Source organism: Sturnira hondurensis, unplaced genomic scaffold, assembly GCF_014824575.4.
Source record: "Sturnira hondurensis isolate 20B ecotype Veracruz unplaced genomic scaffold, ASM1482457v3 Scaffold0022566, whole genome shotgun sequence".
NCBI classification, from domain to species: domain Eukaryota; kingdom Metazoa; phylum Chordata; class Mammalia; order Chiroptera; family Phyllostomidae; genus Sturnira; species Sturnira hondurensis.
Window position 1 is genome coordinate 8,740,017 of NW_028095197.1, and position 16,078 is coordinate 8,756,094.

Genomic DNA, 16,078 nt, shown 5'->3' on the forward strand with positions numbered 1-16,078 from the left:
TATAACAGGACAGCATATCCCACACAAGGGACATTCCTGGAGCACGCAGCACAGGTAATCAAAGAGACTGTCATGGAGTCCCACCCGCAGTGCGAAGTCCAGCTAAAGCGCTGTGTTTTCCGTGAAGTGGTCCCAGAGGACTTGGTATCCTAGTTGGTAGCCTTGTAGGAGACCCACTACACAAGGCCATTCTGCCAAGACTGGAAGTCAGAGCAGATCTACAGAAACAAACACAGAGAGGCTGCCAAAGTAGGGATACAGAGAAATATTCCCCAAGTGAACGAACAGGAGAAATCTCCAGAAAAAGAGCTAAATGAAAGGGAGGCATGCAATTTATCAGATACAGAGTTCAAAACATTTGTGATAAGGGTGCTCAAGGAACTTAGGGGAAGAATGAATGAAATCAGTGAGAACTTAAACAAAGAGTTGGTTAACATAATAAAGGGCATATGAACCGTGAAAAAGAACCAGTCAGAAATGAATGCATTATTTGAAATGAAGAATACGCTAGAAGGAATGAACAGGTTGGATGAGGCAGAGGATCAAATCAGCATTTTGGAAGACAAGGTAGAAGAAAACACCCAATCCGAGCAGCAAAAAGAAAAAGGAATTTTAAAAAATGAGGATAATTGACAACATGAAATGTAACAACGTCCATAGAATAGGGGCACCAGAAGGAGAAGAGAGAGCACAAGGGATTGAGAACCTGTTTGAAGAAATTACGGCTGAAGTCTTCCCTAACCTGGTGAAGGAAAAAGACCTACAAGCACAGAGAGTCCCAAACAAGATGGACCCGAAGAGGCCCATACCAAGATACACCATAATTAAAATGGTAAAGGTAAAAGACAAAGAGAGCATCTTAAAAGCAGCAAGAGAAAGACAACTAGTTACCCACAGGGGAGCTCCTGTAAGACTGTCAGCTGATTTCTTTGCAGAAACATTTCAGGCCAGAAGGGATTGGCACAAGAGGGGTTTATGCTGTTTCTGACAGAATTGGTATCAATATTGTAGTGACTGCTTAAAAATAATTTGGAAGCTTTCCTTCTTTATACTCTAGCATCTAAAATAACATTTGGGGAAAAATTAACTAAGTTGGCTAAAAGCAACGTTATCCTGGAGTAGATCCTGGAACATAAAAGGATCATTAGTGGGGGAAAATGATAACATCTGAACAAAGCCTATATTATAGTGAATATTATTGGATCAATGTTAATTTCTTAATTTGGACAAGGGTACAATGATTATGTAAAATAATAACATTAGGGGAAATTTAATGTTTGGGCAGGGGTGGGTGGGTAGCTCTTTAACAACTTTTTCTTCTATGGTAATTGCCTATTTAGATTTTTAAATCTTTTTCAGGGTCATCTGATACCATTCTATATTTTCCTTGAAAACCATCTGTGTCATTAAGGTTTTCAGATATCTTTGTGTATTATTAAGCAACACAATCTCTTATTCTTTTCTTACTTTCTCTGTATCCATGGTTGTTTTCCAATATCTGATCTTATTTTGTGATTATTTATTAAGTTGTAAAATCAATTTGCTGATATGAGACCAGTATTTTAAGAAAGTGAAATAATTTAGAATAGAAAGCTATAAATACAGACTGTTTTATGAAATTGGAATCCTAAGCACATGGATTGTTTTTCTTGGTGACCTGACAACATCTGTCCCTCAAAGCACAAATGCCTATAAGTTTTGACTTAGCAATTCAGTATTTGGGAACTTATCCAGATACAGAATTGCAAGCATGCAGAAATGCTACATTATAGTATTGCTTAAAGTAGCAAAAGACTGGCAGTAACCCCAGCGTCTATCAGTAGAGGGCTACTACTTAAGTTACAATACACTCACGCTTGGGAGTTGTCAAAAAGAAGAAGCCTTCTTTGTACTGATGTGGAAAGACGTGGATATAACATATTTTGAGGAGAAGGAAGTATGGCGCAGGACAATGTGCGTGATGCACTATGTGTATTGTGTTGAAAAGAGGAAATGTAAAGTATGTATTTGTATTTGCTGGTATAGGCATAAAGAAACTCCGGGAAGATAAATCGGGAAGGAGGGCAGTGATTACCATGGGTATGGGCTCCGGGTGGATGAGGCAGGTGAGGATAGAGGGGAGACTTTTCACTGTACTTTTTTAAAAATTGTGGTAAGAACACACTTCACATGAGATCTAACCTCTTAACGAAATTTAGTGTAGTGCCCAATATACTGGCTCTGTATGTATCCTTTTCACAGTCTAGGTTTTAAATTATGTAGACGAATTACTTATTTGGAAACTAGGTATAAAATACTGAGCGAAAGCAGCAGCACTCAGAGCAGGCCCGAGTGTGCAGTTCCCACTGCTGGTAAAACTGAGCTGCGCTGTCCGGGGTGCACACACAGTTGGGGGGACAGTGTCATGCAGGAAGGTGTGTCTGTCACAGTGGGTCACAATCACGGTTCAAGAAACCTTATCTATTTTATTTCCTAAGCCAACCTGCTTGCCACAGGACTGGGGACCCCTCAGCGCAGGGGGCCGCTGAAGCTGCCCGCTCTGTGGGCGCCGAGTACCTGTGCACGTTCACTTCAGGTGCGCGCAGAGCCCTGGCTCTTTGGTTAGCATGTCTTAAAACGGGCAAATACAGGAAGCATCACAGTGATCTGTCGTGTTGCCAAGGTCAAAATACCTTGGCAAGCGTCTTAAGGAAACTCTTCTTGCTTTTAGGTAAATGGAAGAGCTGGAGACCAGTTTATTCCAGACACGGAAAGCACACAGGATAGAGCAAATGGTGGCAAGATGGCTTCGGCGCTCGCGGGACAGCTCGGCCCGGTAAGGCTCCCGGGCTGGCAGAGGTTTCTGTCGGTGAAGGACTGGTGCCCTGTGGGAGGAGGCTCCGCCAGTCTTGGCAGCGCCTGGGGATCACTGTGTCCCGCTTGCTTTGTTCTTACACCAGGGGGTGGGAGAAGTGGAACCAGGTCAGCAGTTTTGCAGAAGTGCCTCCCTCTCCGTCCCTTCCAACCCTCCCCTCTGCCTCCCTCAAACGTGCGCCCGCATACACAAGCACACTCACACAGAACTCACTCTCGCATTTTCAGAGACAAACACATTCATACACCAATACGCTCACACACGCGCGTGCATTTATGCACTCTGGAATACACACACGCTTTTGAACTCACACTCACACATGCTCGGTCACTCTCTCTCTTGCTCTGTCTCACACACACCCCTTGTCTTTGTACTTGACATGAGGGTCAGACAATCTGCTGTTTACACTCTTTCCCTGTCTTCGTTTCAAGCAGCTGTTCCTTCCTTGCAGTCCCCATTTCATTCTAAACAAAATAAAGTGAAATCAAATACAGATCTGATGTGACTGCTACAAGAGAACTTAAAATATGTTCTGTTTCGAAGCCTTCATTTTCCATCTCAGATTTCCCATCTGGCCCTGCCACGCAGATGAAATATCACATGTCAGGTGTTTCTGAGACAGACACACATTCTTCCGAAGAAACTGGAAACAGTTGTTTGGCTGCCGAGAATAAGCCTTGCTCGGGCTGGCCCGGAGCTCTGATCCTCACACACTGCAGTGAGATAAGGCTGCTAGAATTGGACCCATTTCACAGATGGAACAGCCAAGGCTCGCTCAGAGAGTGACTTGTATCGGAGCATTGCCACCCCCCACTCTTCCTGCTCAGAAACCTTTTGATGGGTCTTCATTTCTGAGGGGCCGAATTTAGACATTTTGGGCTTGACATTCAAGGCTCTCCATCATTAACCCCACTGTCCTTTATAGCTATTTGCCTTATTACTCTGCTTCATTCCCATCATATGCCAGCTAAAATCACCTGCTCATTATTCCCTTACCATAAGCACCCCCAGCACCCCTTCCACCCCTTAGGAGACCTGGGCTCCCATCTCCATGTCCAGAACCCACCCGCAGTGCAAAGTCCAGCTAAAGTGCTGTGTTTTCCGTGAAGTGGTCCCTAGCCCACAGCCAGAATTCATTTCTCCCACGGGGCCACACCCAATTGGTAGCACTGGCATTATGCTCCTCCTGGTGTGTTCAACTTATTTGTGTGTATCCCTCTTCTTTAGTCTAAATCGTCAACTCTCTGAGGGCAGGGAAAGCATCAGCCTCATCTCCAGGAGATGACAAGTGGTTAAGTGGTACTTGATGAGCCAATGGGAAAGCGGCTAGCTGCATTGTTTCCGGAGGTGGATTCTGCCAAACCTGGTGGCATGCAGCTCCCTTATGTTCCATGGTCAGAGGTGTCTGGGAAGTGATGCAGCCCATGTCCCTCCCAAGCCCACCCCCCTTGGTGATTCTTGGTGCGTTTTAGCACATTGAAGGCTGTGAGAACTCCTGCAGAAAAGATGTGTATAGCTTTAACTTGATGTTGCCTAAATATTTGATCTTGGAACTCTCTAATATCTAGCTTCTCACACAGAATATAAATAAAAGGTAATACTGACCTCTAGAAAGTTATATATTTACTGTATATATAGAATTGTGCAGCAATCACCACCATCTAATTTTAGAGTTTTTCTTTTAGAATTCTCATTTTCAATACCCCAGAAAGAAACTCTGTACCCACTGACAGTCATTCCTGGTTTGCCATGCCCCCAGCCCCAGCTTTGTACCGTATTTTTCAGACTATAAGACACACTGTCCTCCTCCCCTCAAATTTGGGAGGAATAATGGTTATTAATGCTGCTGTTCAGTTCTGTTTATATTTGCATTGGTGAAATATTATGTTATTTATGTTATTAAATATTTTACCACATTTTGTGCTTCAAAATTTTCTTTCCTATTTTCCTCCTCTGAAACCTAGGTGCAGCTTATGGTTCTGAAAAATACGATACTTTCTGTCTCTATAGTCTCCCATTCTGAGTATCTCCCATTAAGTGGAATCCTATGATATGTGCTCTTTTGTGACTGGCTTCTTTCACTTAGTCTAATGTGTTTAAGGTTCATCCACGTATAGCATGTATCAATATTTTATTCCTTTTTATTACCAAACATCTTTCCATTATGGAATATTTACTTTGTTCATGCATCAGCCAATGCATACTTGAGTTGTTTCCACTTTGGGGCTATTATGAATGACACTGTTATAAACACTTGTGTAGAACTTTGTTTGAACATATGTTTTCATTTCTCTGGGGTAAATGTTTAAGAATGGAATAGCTGGGCCATAGGGCAACTCAATGCGTACCCTTCTCAGGAACTGCCAGGCTGTTTTCCACAGCAGCTGTGCCACTTTACATTTCCGCCAGCGGAGTCTGATGGTTCCAATGTCTCCACATCTTTGCCAGCACTTGGTATTATCTGTGTTTTGGATTGTAGCAATCCTGGTGGGTGTCAAGTGGTGTCTCATTGTGGTTTTGGTCTGCGTTTTCCTGATAGCTAACGATGCTGAGCATCTTTCCATGCATCTAAGGAGTTTTGTTGTCCATGTGCTTGAGAAAGAGAAGAAAAAGGGGGAAAGTTTCCTGGCATTGTCTGTGGAAGACATAATGTCTGTGTTTCTAGGATAAATCACAAGTAGCCTTATTTAAATTGCTTCTCACTTCCAATTCTGCACCTTCGGTACAGGCTGGGTTCTTGGCGTCCTCAGATTGCTTGATGATCAGGAATTGAAAAGCTAAGTTTGGGTGGATCACTGGAGTCGCCCTGGAGTAGAATAAATAGTACCACCTACCACTCTGTTGCTTAATCAAGAAATCTGGGAGTCATCCTGGATTTTTCTCTTTCCTTCACACTCTGCCTCCACCCCACCAGCATCTCCTGTCAGTTCACCTTCGAACGTAGCTCCGATCCCTCCACCTCTCCACCCCCCTTCTCTGCTCCACCCAATTCTCTACCCTGAAGCCATAGTGGAATTTTCAAGGTCCAGACTGCTCCCGTCCCACACGCTTGCCCCCAGTCCCACCCCACCCAAAGCCATTCAGTGCCATTGTGTCACGGGCTGCAAGTCCCTTTATGATCTGGCCCCAGCCTGACTGTCCAACCTCATCTCGTTCCTCCCGCTGCTTTGGCACAGTGGGCCCCTGTGTGTTTCCTCGAGTACTTACCCCCTTGTTGTACTTTATAATAATATATCCATCTGTTACTTGTTCATCGACTCTCTCCTCCATCTGATTATATCGCTCTTTTCCAACCTTCCTGCCACATGCAAGACCAATGACCGTGACTGTTCTGTTTTACAAGTCTCTTCAGCCCAGGAAGAGTATGCAGTCTGTAATAGATGTTCAACAGATGTTTATTGATTAAGAATTTCCACAGCAAGGGACTATAGTACTTATTAAAATATATTTAAATTTTATACTCTTCTTTCTTCCAAAAGGAATTTTTGATGGAATTTTTAATTTTATTTACAGTTTTAAAACATGTAGAAAAATTTCAATAAAGACTAGAAATGCAGAGAAGCCAAAGAACTTGTATGTGCGACCCATGGACATGAACTAAGGGGGAGAGGGGAATGTTGATGAGGGGGTGCAGGGGAATAAAAGGGAGAAAAAATGGGACAACTGTAATAGCATAATCAATAAAACATATTTAAAAAAGAAATCAATTCCTACTAATCATTAAGAACTGTAGCAATTTATTTCATCTGATAAACAGAGGGGTATGAGGATTGAATGCAGGAGGTGGGGGTGGGCAGGTCAGAGGAGAGTAATGAGGGGAAATGGGGGCAATTGTCATTGAAGAACAATAAAAAATTTAATAAGAAAAAAGACTAGAAATGCTATAACTGGATTGTAAACCAATCAGACATAGGGTTTAGCACTAGAATGCAAACTTTGGCTCCTAGTTTCCTGGTAGCCAGGTAAGAAATGAGGAAAGTACATTGAAATGTGTTCTAAAGTCCAGAAAAAGAAGACATGGAAATTCATCTGGAGTCCTCTAAGTCTGCACGTATCTTTTATTAGCAATCCTGTTGTTTTTCTCAGACTGTTAAAAGCTGATCGTTTCAGCTGATTGTACTTTATTTATGAGCCGTTTCCCCCCATAAATGTTAAGCCTTATCTCTGAGTCTGATCAAATCATCTAGGAGCAAATTAGTTAAAAATAACTATTTTCACTTCTAAATTTCACTAAATGAACGGATAACTCTTATAGACCAGGGTTAATGTTGGAGCTTTATAATGCATCTTAAAACGATGCTTTTTCTGGGGAGGACTGTCAGCTTCCAAAGTTGCTTAGACTATAAGTTGATTTTCAGTGAGTGGCTCTTTACAATCATTAGTCAAATCCACATGGCAGTGCTCAGTTTCAGTGAGTGTGCGTGCTTGGGGCGGTGCGTGCCTAGTGATACCAGATGACTCAGGTGTGGTGAAGACGACTCACTGCTCTCTCATCATGTAACTTCTCATTCCAATACAGAAATAACATGTACAACATCAGGGCTCTTCTAGAAGTAGCGACCTACCCAACGGACTCTGTGACATGTGTTGAATTTCTGTATAAATAGTGCAATACAGACCACTTAATATCATATGCTGGTATTTAAGCAGTTTGCTTTGAACTTAATTGCCATCTTCTTAACTGTTCTGTCTAACTGTATGAGTGATGAAATGAGAAAGACTTAGTTTATAGTATACTTGTCTACTTAATTATAACAATTTTTTGTGTCCCACAAAAGTTTTGGGTTTTTTAAAAGATTTTATTTATTTATTTTGAGGGAGAGGGGAAGGGAGGGAAAAAGAGAGGAAGAGAAATATCAGTGCGCAGTTGACTCGCACATGCCCCCTACCTGAGACCTGGCCCACAACCCAGGCATGTGCCCTGACTGGGATTTGAACTGGCAACCCTTTGGTTCACAGGCCAGCACTCAATTCACGGAGCCACACCAACCAGGGCAAAAGTTTTGATTTTTGTGTAGCTAAATGATACTCTCTTGGCAATTTCTTTGATTGCTTCTAAGCTTAGGAAATCCTCACCCAATAATTAAATGAGGTTAATTAATTTTCAATATCATAGTTAAAGTATTCTATATTTAATTCTTTAATATGTAGTTTATTTTAGTATAGGCTATGAGATGAAGATCTCACTTGATTTATTCCAAAGCAGAAAGCAGTTTGCCTTACCACTGACTGTGAGTGATCTTTCTTCACTGATTTACGGTCCCTCCTTCATTATCTATGAAGTCCCGTGTCTGGGAGTGGGAAATTGGACCTCTCTCTGGGCTGGCTAAATCTTAAAAAAAAAACAATTCAGCATAAGTCTTATTGAATGTTCTCACGCTCGGTCTGGCACTGCTGGGTTTACAGAGCACGATGTAAAGAAACAAAGAGCTTAGTGCGCCTCGATGTCTTCTTCTTGGGACTCGGTTTTATCCTCAGGGCCGAGTACGATGATTTCTTTCAACTTATCTTGAATCTCACTAGTAATGAACACACAGGTCTGCACACACGTGCACACACGCAGGTGTGCATGTGCACACACATGCCTCATGGCATCAGAGTGTCAGAGCCCTTGCTCTTGGTTTCCAGATTCATTTGTTCATTACCACCACCGTCTGTTTACTAGTTGTAGGGATGGCCCTGGTTGACCTTTCTGGTACTCCTAGTGATGTAGAAAGACCATTCCCAGTACCAAATTTTTGTTGTGTTTTGACTCGTGGGCCACAGTGGAAAGACCAAGGAGAGCAGGCTGGACGCTCCTGCTCAGCGAGCCCACAGCTGCCGTGGTCTGACTCTCCCTTCCCGAATGTCCTTTTCAAAGTGACAGTGGGACGATTTCCCCTCCTCACAGCTGCAGGCCTTTGCCTTCTCGCCCTGTACTCACGGTTCGTACACTGAGTGGCCCCGAGAAGCTGACACAGCTACCAGCAAAGTCCTCGATCTCTTTCTGGTCTCGGCTGCTACCTCAATTATTGTTTCTTTGGATAAACTTTAGATTAAAAATCCAGCTGATACCAGACTTCAGTTTTTAAAATCACTTACGCTCAACATAATATGATGTTTAAACATAGATTCAGAACAGTTTCTCCACGTCCTGCTGGAACTCAAAGGTGAATTCTTTGTTGTTACAACATAGAGGTAAAGCGTACTTTGTCAGACAGCAGATGAAAAGCCAAAGAATATTTAAAGCACAACCTGGTATTTTTCCTTTTTCATGTCATTGATCAGCTCAGTGTGAAGTGATAGTCCATAAAATAGAGAATTAGCCTACATGAGACTATTTTCATAATAAATTTAACATGTGTTTTTCTGGTTCTACCTTGGGCTCCGTCCGGTTATCGGGCAGGAGTTCCATTAGTGTAGCCGCAGGTCTTACTTCTGTTCCAACGTAAAACCATAGCAACGACTCCAGACTTATGACTCGAAACCATTACAAAGGCAGCAGACACAGGTTTTTGGATTGCCGGCACTCAGTTTGACATTTATAAGATGCATCGGGAGACAATTTGGCTACAGAGATCATTTCCTTCAGCGCTCCGTCAAATATTGAACATTTTTTGTCAGGAGAAGCCATGGTTTGATCATGCTCTTTGGCAATCCCTTTCCAAACAAAAGCTGAAATGTGGCCTTCGGGGAAAATGTCAGATCCAGAGGTCGGGCCAAAGCTCCCGATAGCGTCCAGGGATTAGTCCGCCCAGTGGGGCCTCACTTGTCCGCCCTTGTTGCAGAAGGTACCCTCCCAAACTGCCAAATCAGATAAGCTGCCCATTTGTAAGGCATCAAAATGGATTCTGTTTAACCCTGCGATAAGGTTTGTTCTTTTCCTTCTGTTCTCTAACCATTTTTTCAAGCCTTCCTCTATGCCCAGCTTTGAATTCAGCACATGGTTTCTGCCATACAAACTCTAGTCCAACAGGAGAAAAATATGGGGCAACTGGAACTGAACGACAATAAAAAAAAAACTATAGTCAAACGAGAGACTTCACACTGGTCCTTACAAATGTGGTGTATGATTCAAAAAAAGGATGTACAGTTTCTGTGGGTGTGTTCAGCAGGGGTGTTTCTGCCAAAACCAGAGGGCAGCATAGGAGCCAGGCCGGGGAAGGGCATGGCTGGGTGTGTTGGGGAAATCTGCAGAGAGTGTGTATGTCGGGAGCGGGGCGGATTCTGGGCAGAGGGAAGAACTTGTGCAAAGGCCTGTGGACCGAGGAACTCCAAGGAAACTAGTTTGGAATTACTTGTGCCTTCCTCTATTGTGTTCGCTCATTAAGCCTGCCTACCACCTAGTACACATTCAACTGGTCTGTGTTTAATGGATCATGGAATGCTTTTTGTCGTTGTGATTTAATCCTGCAACTTCGCCAAACTTATTTTTTTTTATTTCCAGCAATTCTCTTTGTTGATTATTTTGTAGGTGTATATCATCATCTGTTTTTTAAAAAGGTGGTATTTTTTTCCATTTCCTCTGCTTATAATGTCTCTGACTGTTTTTGCTCCTGTGAAAACTATTACAAGCATTCCTCGGGCTACGTTAAACAGGAGTAGTGTCTAAGGTATTCTTCCCGTCGCTTTTTTAAAGGAATGTAGGTGTTAATTTTTGGCTTTCAGTGTAGTATGTATTATTTATTTTACTTAGAAAGACCCTTTCCTAGATTTAAGGTTTTCTAAAAATCAGGAATAGCCAGGGGTTTTATTCAGTATAAATGTTCACGGCTTTCTATTTCTTCCCCCTCGTTAGGTCTGTTTGCTAACACTTCTCAGTACTTCCCGTGTGCTTTCCTACGGCAAACCTTCTCTCTGCTTCTAAGCTGCGTGAGTCCTCTGTTCAGACAGCTTCGACCTGCTCTCAGCCAGGGTCTGCGCAGCTTCTTGATGGATGATGTGCAGGGCTTTGTACTTGGACTTGTCACGTGCATTTTGGCTCCATGAGGCTGTTTTTCATAGTTCCTGGTTCTTGTTGAAATTGGAGATCATTGTAAATGACAGAGAGGTGAGCCTCAGATAAGTGAGGTCCTAGCGCATTAGTCAGAGTTCCTGACAGTGTTTGGTAAATGGATGACAATGAATGATAGCCTTTAACTGCAGGGCCCTGAGGGAGCTATTACTTCTCCACATTTCTGGAGTTTATAATGACAATAAACACCTCATCCCGTCACTATTTGACCTTCCCCAAGAAAGAACCAGTGACTCCTCGTGGGAGAAAAATCATTTGCCACAGTCAAGTAAAAAATAGTTTGTGACTCACTTTGTGGTTTTGAGAGATGGAAAATACAGCTTACACCTTGACTGATTTTAGATACATAGAGAATATACATGCTTTTAAAGGATTAACATAGAGAACGCCTTCATTATCTGGGATTTTATATTGAATCCTCACAGACACGAAATTCAAAGGAAAGCAAAATTCATCAGAAAGCAAAAAAGGAAAAAAGAACTACCAGAGACACAGTGAAGTAGGCATCATGGACAGCCAAGCCAAACAGCTCCGCGTTCCTGTCCGCAGTCCACGGTTATCCTCTCTGCACCTCTGCTCAATGGTGCCTTCTGCCTGGAATGCCTGTCCATCTATCCATCCACCCACCCACTCAGCAGCGGCTACTGTGCCAGGATCTGGCCCATGGGGGTGTATATATATACCCTCAACATCTTTCAAACGGCACCTCTTCCAGATAGCAAGTGCTTCCCTGATTCCTTGACCCCCATCCCACAAAGTTAAAACTGCTCCCCCTGCTCTGCACACCGTGGCAGTTCCTGGCGTCTCTCGTAGAACATGTGCTAGTTGGTGCCTTTTCTCCTGGCATTCGTGTCTGTCCAGGAGGGTTGTCTGCTCAGCTCCTCCAGGGTGCCTGGTGCTGACCTCGTTTGTAGCCACCACTTCGAATCCCCCATCTCTCTTTTTACATCCTCCTTCTCTTCCAGGGCTAAAGTCGCTGCAGCTGCTGGGCCCCCTGGAATCCCAGCCCAGACCCTCATCCCTGTGAAACACACAGTAACAATAGACAAAGACGCCCTCCTGCAGGACTATGGATTCCACGTTTCCGAGAGCCTTCCCTTCACCGTGGTGGCCGTGACGGCAGGTAAGGGCCAGCTGGGAGATGGGAAAGGGCTTGGCCTCCTGTGGGGGAGTAGCTGTGGTTCTCTTCCCATCTCTCTGTCCTGTAATGTAATGCAGAAATGGGTGCGCCTGGAAGTTAGAAAGGGCATGTCTAATTCCGATCTAATTCTCTCTTGGGCTTTGCACGTTCATCCTCTGATGCTGGGAGGGAGGGACCCCCAAGTGCACTTGCTGATCTGAACCCCGAGCTCCCACTGGCCTCAGGCAGGGCTCTGCCCACCCGTGGCTTCCTGGCCAGTCTGCGGGCGATGACAGTATTTGGATAAGCCAGTCCCTCTTTGAACCCCGCATGCTCCAAGCTGGGGAGACTTTCTGGTCAGACAGTAATAGAAATTATTGATTTGTTCTCGCTTGAAGCTTTGTAAAATATAGACTATCAAGGAGAAGAGGAGCAGGCTAGAAATGTCTAATGTTTGTTTTCGTACCCCAGCCACATATTGATGTTAGATCTGGGCCTAGTTAAAATCCATTAATTCCAGTGTACACACACACAGTTCTTTAGAAATGAATGTAAGCCCTGGCTGGTGTGGCTCAGTGGACTGAGCACCGGCCTGCAAACCAGAAATGCATGTAGCAGATTCACTGGCCAATTCACTGTGGATTCAGGGAGTTCTGCTACTCATCTTTCCCAGGACAATCTCCTAACGTCCCATGACGGTGATGGATGGTAGGGACAGTATCCATGATTTGTAAACAGTAAATCTGAGGTCCACGTGAGCCCAAGGCCATCTGCAGTGCCGGGTTGGGGGGCGGCGAGCCAGTGCCCTGAGGACTGGATCAGGTCGCCACTCTGGAGTGCCCTGTGACACATGGGGTATGGGCCCTCCTGGGCGAGCACCAGTTACATCTTTTCTGTCCAACAGGAGGCTGTGCTCATGGCAAGCTTTTCCCGGGCGATCAGATCCTCCAAGTGAACAACGAGCCCGCTGAAGAGCTCTCCTATGAACAAGTAGTGGATATTCTGAGGTATGACATTGTCTTCTGTCATCCAGAGGCACACAGATTATCACAGAGCAGAGATGGGTGACAGGGATGATCTCTTTGTGATTCTAGCAGGGTCTGGTGTTCCTGAGAGCAGTAACCGCAGCCTCGTTTTAGAATTCCGTCTTGGTTACTACCTGCTCTCTTTTCACCTGCTGACAGAAGTGATCAGGTGGCACAGGCTGCTGGCTTTATCAAGCCCCACCATGCCCAAGACACTGTGCTAGGCACTGCAGGGAATGTAATGCTGAATAATGAGTAGACCCTACTCTTTCAGGATTTGTAGTGTGGTTGTAACATATGCCAAAGATTGGACTAAGTTGACCCTCAGCCTCTTTGTTCTTTCACCCTTTTGATACCTCTTCTTCAATGCTCTCACAAAGACAGCCTGCTGGCCGTGTATGTAGTTCTAATAATATGGCATCTACCACCTTACACCTGGAGTCATTGCGATTTGTGTAAATGCCTCACATTCTGCTCACACGTGATCTCCCTGAAGCAGGCGCACAGTGGGTACTCAGCTGAGCAAGTGTAAATGGTTGGCACTGACTATCGGTGACCCCCGTTTTAAGGTGGAGGAATGCCAGCGACAGGAGGAAAGAGGATGACCAGTCGTTTTATAGGCGCAATGCAGGCTTTGTCGTTTACGTTTTTCCGCCAACATTGTTTTAAAGACTTTCATGTAAATAAAGAGAAATGAGAAATTGAGTCAGAGGAAAGCCAGCTCGAAGACACAGCAAGGTTTTTTACTTTAGTTTGTGCCTTTTTGTGAGTGGTTGGTGAGGTTTGGGGGTGTTTTTCATTTCTGAGGGCCCATGGCACACACCAAACAACAGGTAACAGTCAAAAACTCAGAGAAAGAGAAAATGGAAACACAGGGTGCAGCCGCACTTCAGGGAAGACAGTCTCACGTGCACGCACAGCTTAAGATTTACAGAGAACCCATCCACGGGCAGAAAATAGAATCCTTCAGCCCAGCCCAGCCTGGCTTTGGGATTGCCCGAGAAAATGCTGAGGGGGTGGGGCAGCGAGGAAAAGACTGGGTGATTTCATTTCTGAAAAATGAAGTATGGTGATGGAAATCATGAAGTTTGCCTCCCCAACTCTTGGAAGCTTTCTCAAAGATGATCGAATCCAGCAAACGAATTTGAGATTTTCGGTGCTACTTATATTTCTGCCAGGCTGGATCAGACTATAACCAAAGAAGAAAAGTGTTTACAGTTTAAAGCGGTACACCAGGGTTCCGTAACCAGGGTTCCGTAACCAGGGTTCCGTAACCAGGGTTCCGTAACCAGCTGGTGGTGCGGAAACGTGTGCAGCCCCTGCTGAGACGGCCGGCAGACATGGCCTCCGGGGAAGCAGCGGAAAGGGACTGTAAATGCTGGAGATTCCTCCAGCTTGTGAGGAAGTTGTGGCTTGACAAAACAGAGGAGAGTCCAGGAAGTATTTCAGCTATGCCTTTAATGCTGGGTAGAATTTGGCCCGCGAAGATGGAGGTGAAGCGTGATCCAAGCAAAGAGATAAATAAGCAGGAGGATTGAGTGGGGAACAGAGGGCGCTGAACGGTTCAGTTTGCCTAAGGTACCGCAGGCCTGGAGAGTAGTTCTGGGAAGTGAGGCCCAGGGGATGGCGGGTCTTGAATGCTGATGGAGCCAGTTCAGGGGCTACTCTCCTCCTGGAAGGGCAAGCCATGGACGACTTCCGAGCAGGGATGTGACTTGATGTGCTCTGTGCATCTGTGTGCTCTGCCATGCTGCCTGTGGGGACCCCAGGCCTGCTGATTTTTTTTAGCTTGATTCCCAAGGTCATTGCCATTTATGTGGGGGGGTGGGAAACAGGCAAAGCAAAATGGCACAACATAACCGACAAAACCTCTTTAATTCTTCCAACTCTTGTGAGGCCAAAATGTCCTTTGGAGAGCACTTGGATATTGGTTTGTTGTGACTTATCTTGGAAAAGGCCTGTTATTATAGGAAACGGAGAAGGGGCAACCCCTAGACACTTAGAAACCTCGGGTTTATCCATTTGAGGAAATAACATTCTAGCAGTGATCGGCCTCGATGTTCACATTGCAAGAAGTCAAACAAAATTATTTTGCAAACTGCTTCTCTAGGTAGTAATAGCAAAGAAAAAGGAAAATAAGAATTGATTTTTCAGTTCTGTTTTCTGATTCAAAGTGCAAGCTTGGCAGTTATCTAGTTGATCTGATGGCTTCGGGAATCTAAGAGATAACAAGACGAAAACGTCTGCTGTCTTGATTACGTGATTGGGCTCATCACACTGACTTCGTGGGCCCAACAATAAACAGGTGGACTTTTGTCTGATAAATGTTATTCACATTCATTCATTCTACTTAGTGAAATGTTTCGTGTAAGACATAGCAACCTAAAATATCCATGTTATTGCTGTGTTTTCTCTTTTAAAAAATTTTTGGACACAAACCTAACTAGTAGTCATAGCAACTGGGTGAATTCCCCGCCATACAGACTAAAGAGAGGCTCCGTGACTTAATTTCGTGGCTGTGGGCTTAGGCTAGATGGTAGAGGCAGGAATCTTCAGATTCCCTTAAGTTAGAAAGGGCACTCGGGGACGTGCCTGCTTTCCTCAACATCCCTCTCAATCTCCCTGAGCCAAAGAGGCTGAGGAGAAAGAAGCTGCTCTGTAATTCTGCCCATCTTTGTGACCCTAACACACACACACACACACACACACACACCCCTCAACATCACCCAGAACAATGAAATGTTTTTGTTTTTATTTTTCAGGGAAGCTGAAGATTCTCTTTCAATAACAGTTGTTCGCTGCACATCGGTAAATGTCTTTCTATGTCCTATGTGTTAGTGTCACCGTTCTCGACCCCAAGGGCCCATCCCCCTGTGGGATGTCCCTCAGAGGATAAACACGGAAGGCAAAGGGCAGAGGGGACAGCTGCCAGGCAGTCAGTGTGGCCTGGAGACCACAATCCACCATATCCATCGGTGTGGAGAAAACCAACGTGGGTCCAGGCATCAGGGACTCACGGTCCAGCTGAGGGGATGGACCTGTAACTATGCAGAGTGGGGTGATGGCCAGGGTGCCACACTCGGGCC

The 16,078-nt window shown here is 44.6% G+C and overlaps 1 protein-coding gene across 4 annotated transcripts in view; it reads left to right on the forward strand.

Moving 5' to 3' along the window:
- The window catches only part of FRMPD1 (FERM and PDZ domain containing 1), a 122,235-nt gene that overhangs the window by 78,839 nt on the left and 27,318 nt on the right, over positions 1–16,078 (forward strand). For all 4 annotated transcript variants that reach the window (XM_037035758.1, XM_037035757.1, XM_037035755.1 and 1 more), the window contains 4 exons: positions 2,711–2,815; positions 11,813–11,970; positions 12,872–12,974; positions 15,755–15,800. In XM_037035758.1, the coding sequence (XP_036891653.1) occupies positions 2,715–2,815; positions 11,813–11,970; positions 12,872–12,974; positions 15,755–15,800 (408 nt within the window). In that variant the 5' untranslated portion in view covers positions 2,711–2,714. The remainder of the gene's footprint in view (positions 1–2,710; positions 2,816–11,812; positions 11,971–12,871; positions 12,975–15,754; positions 15,801–16,078) is intronic.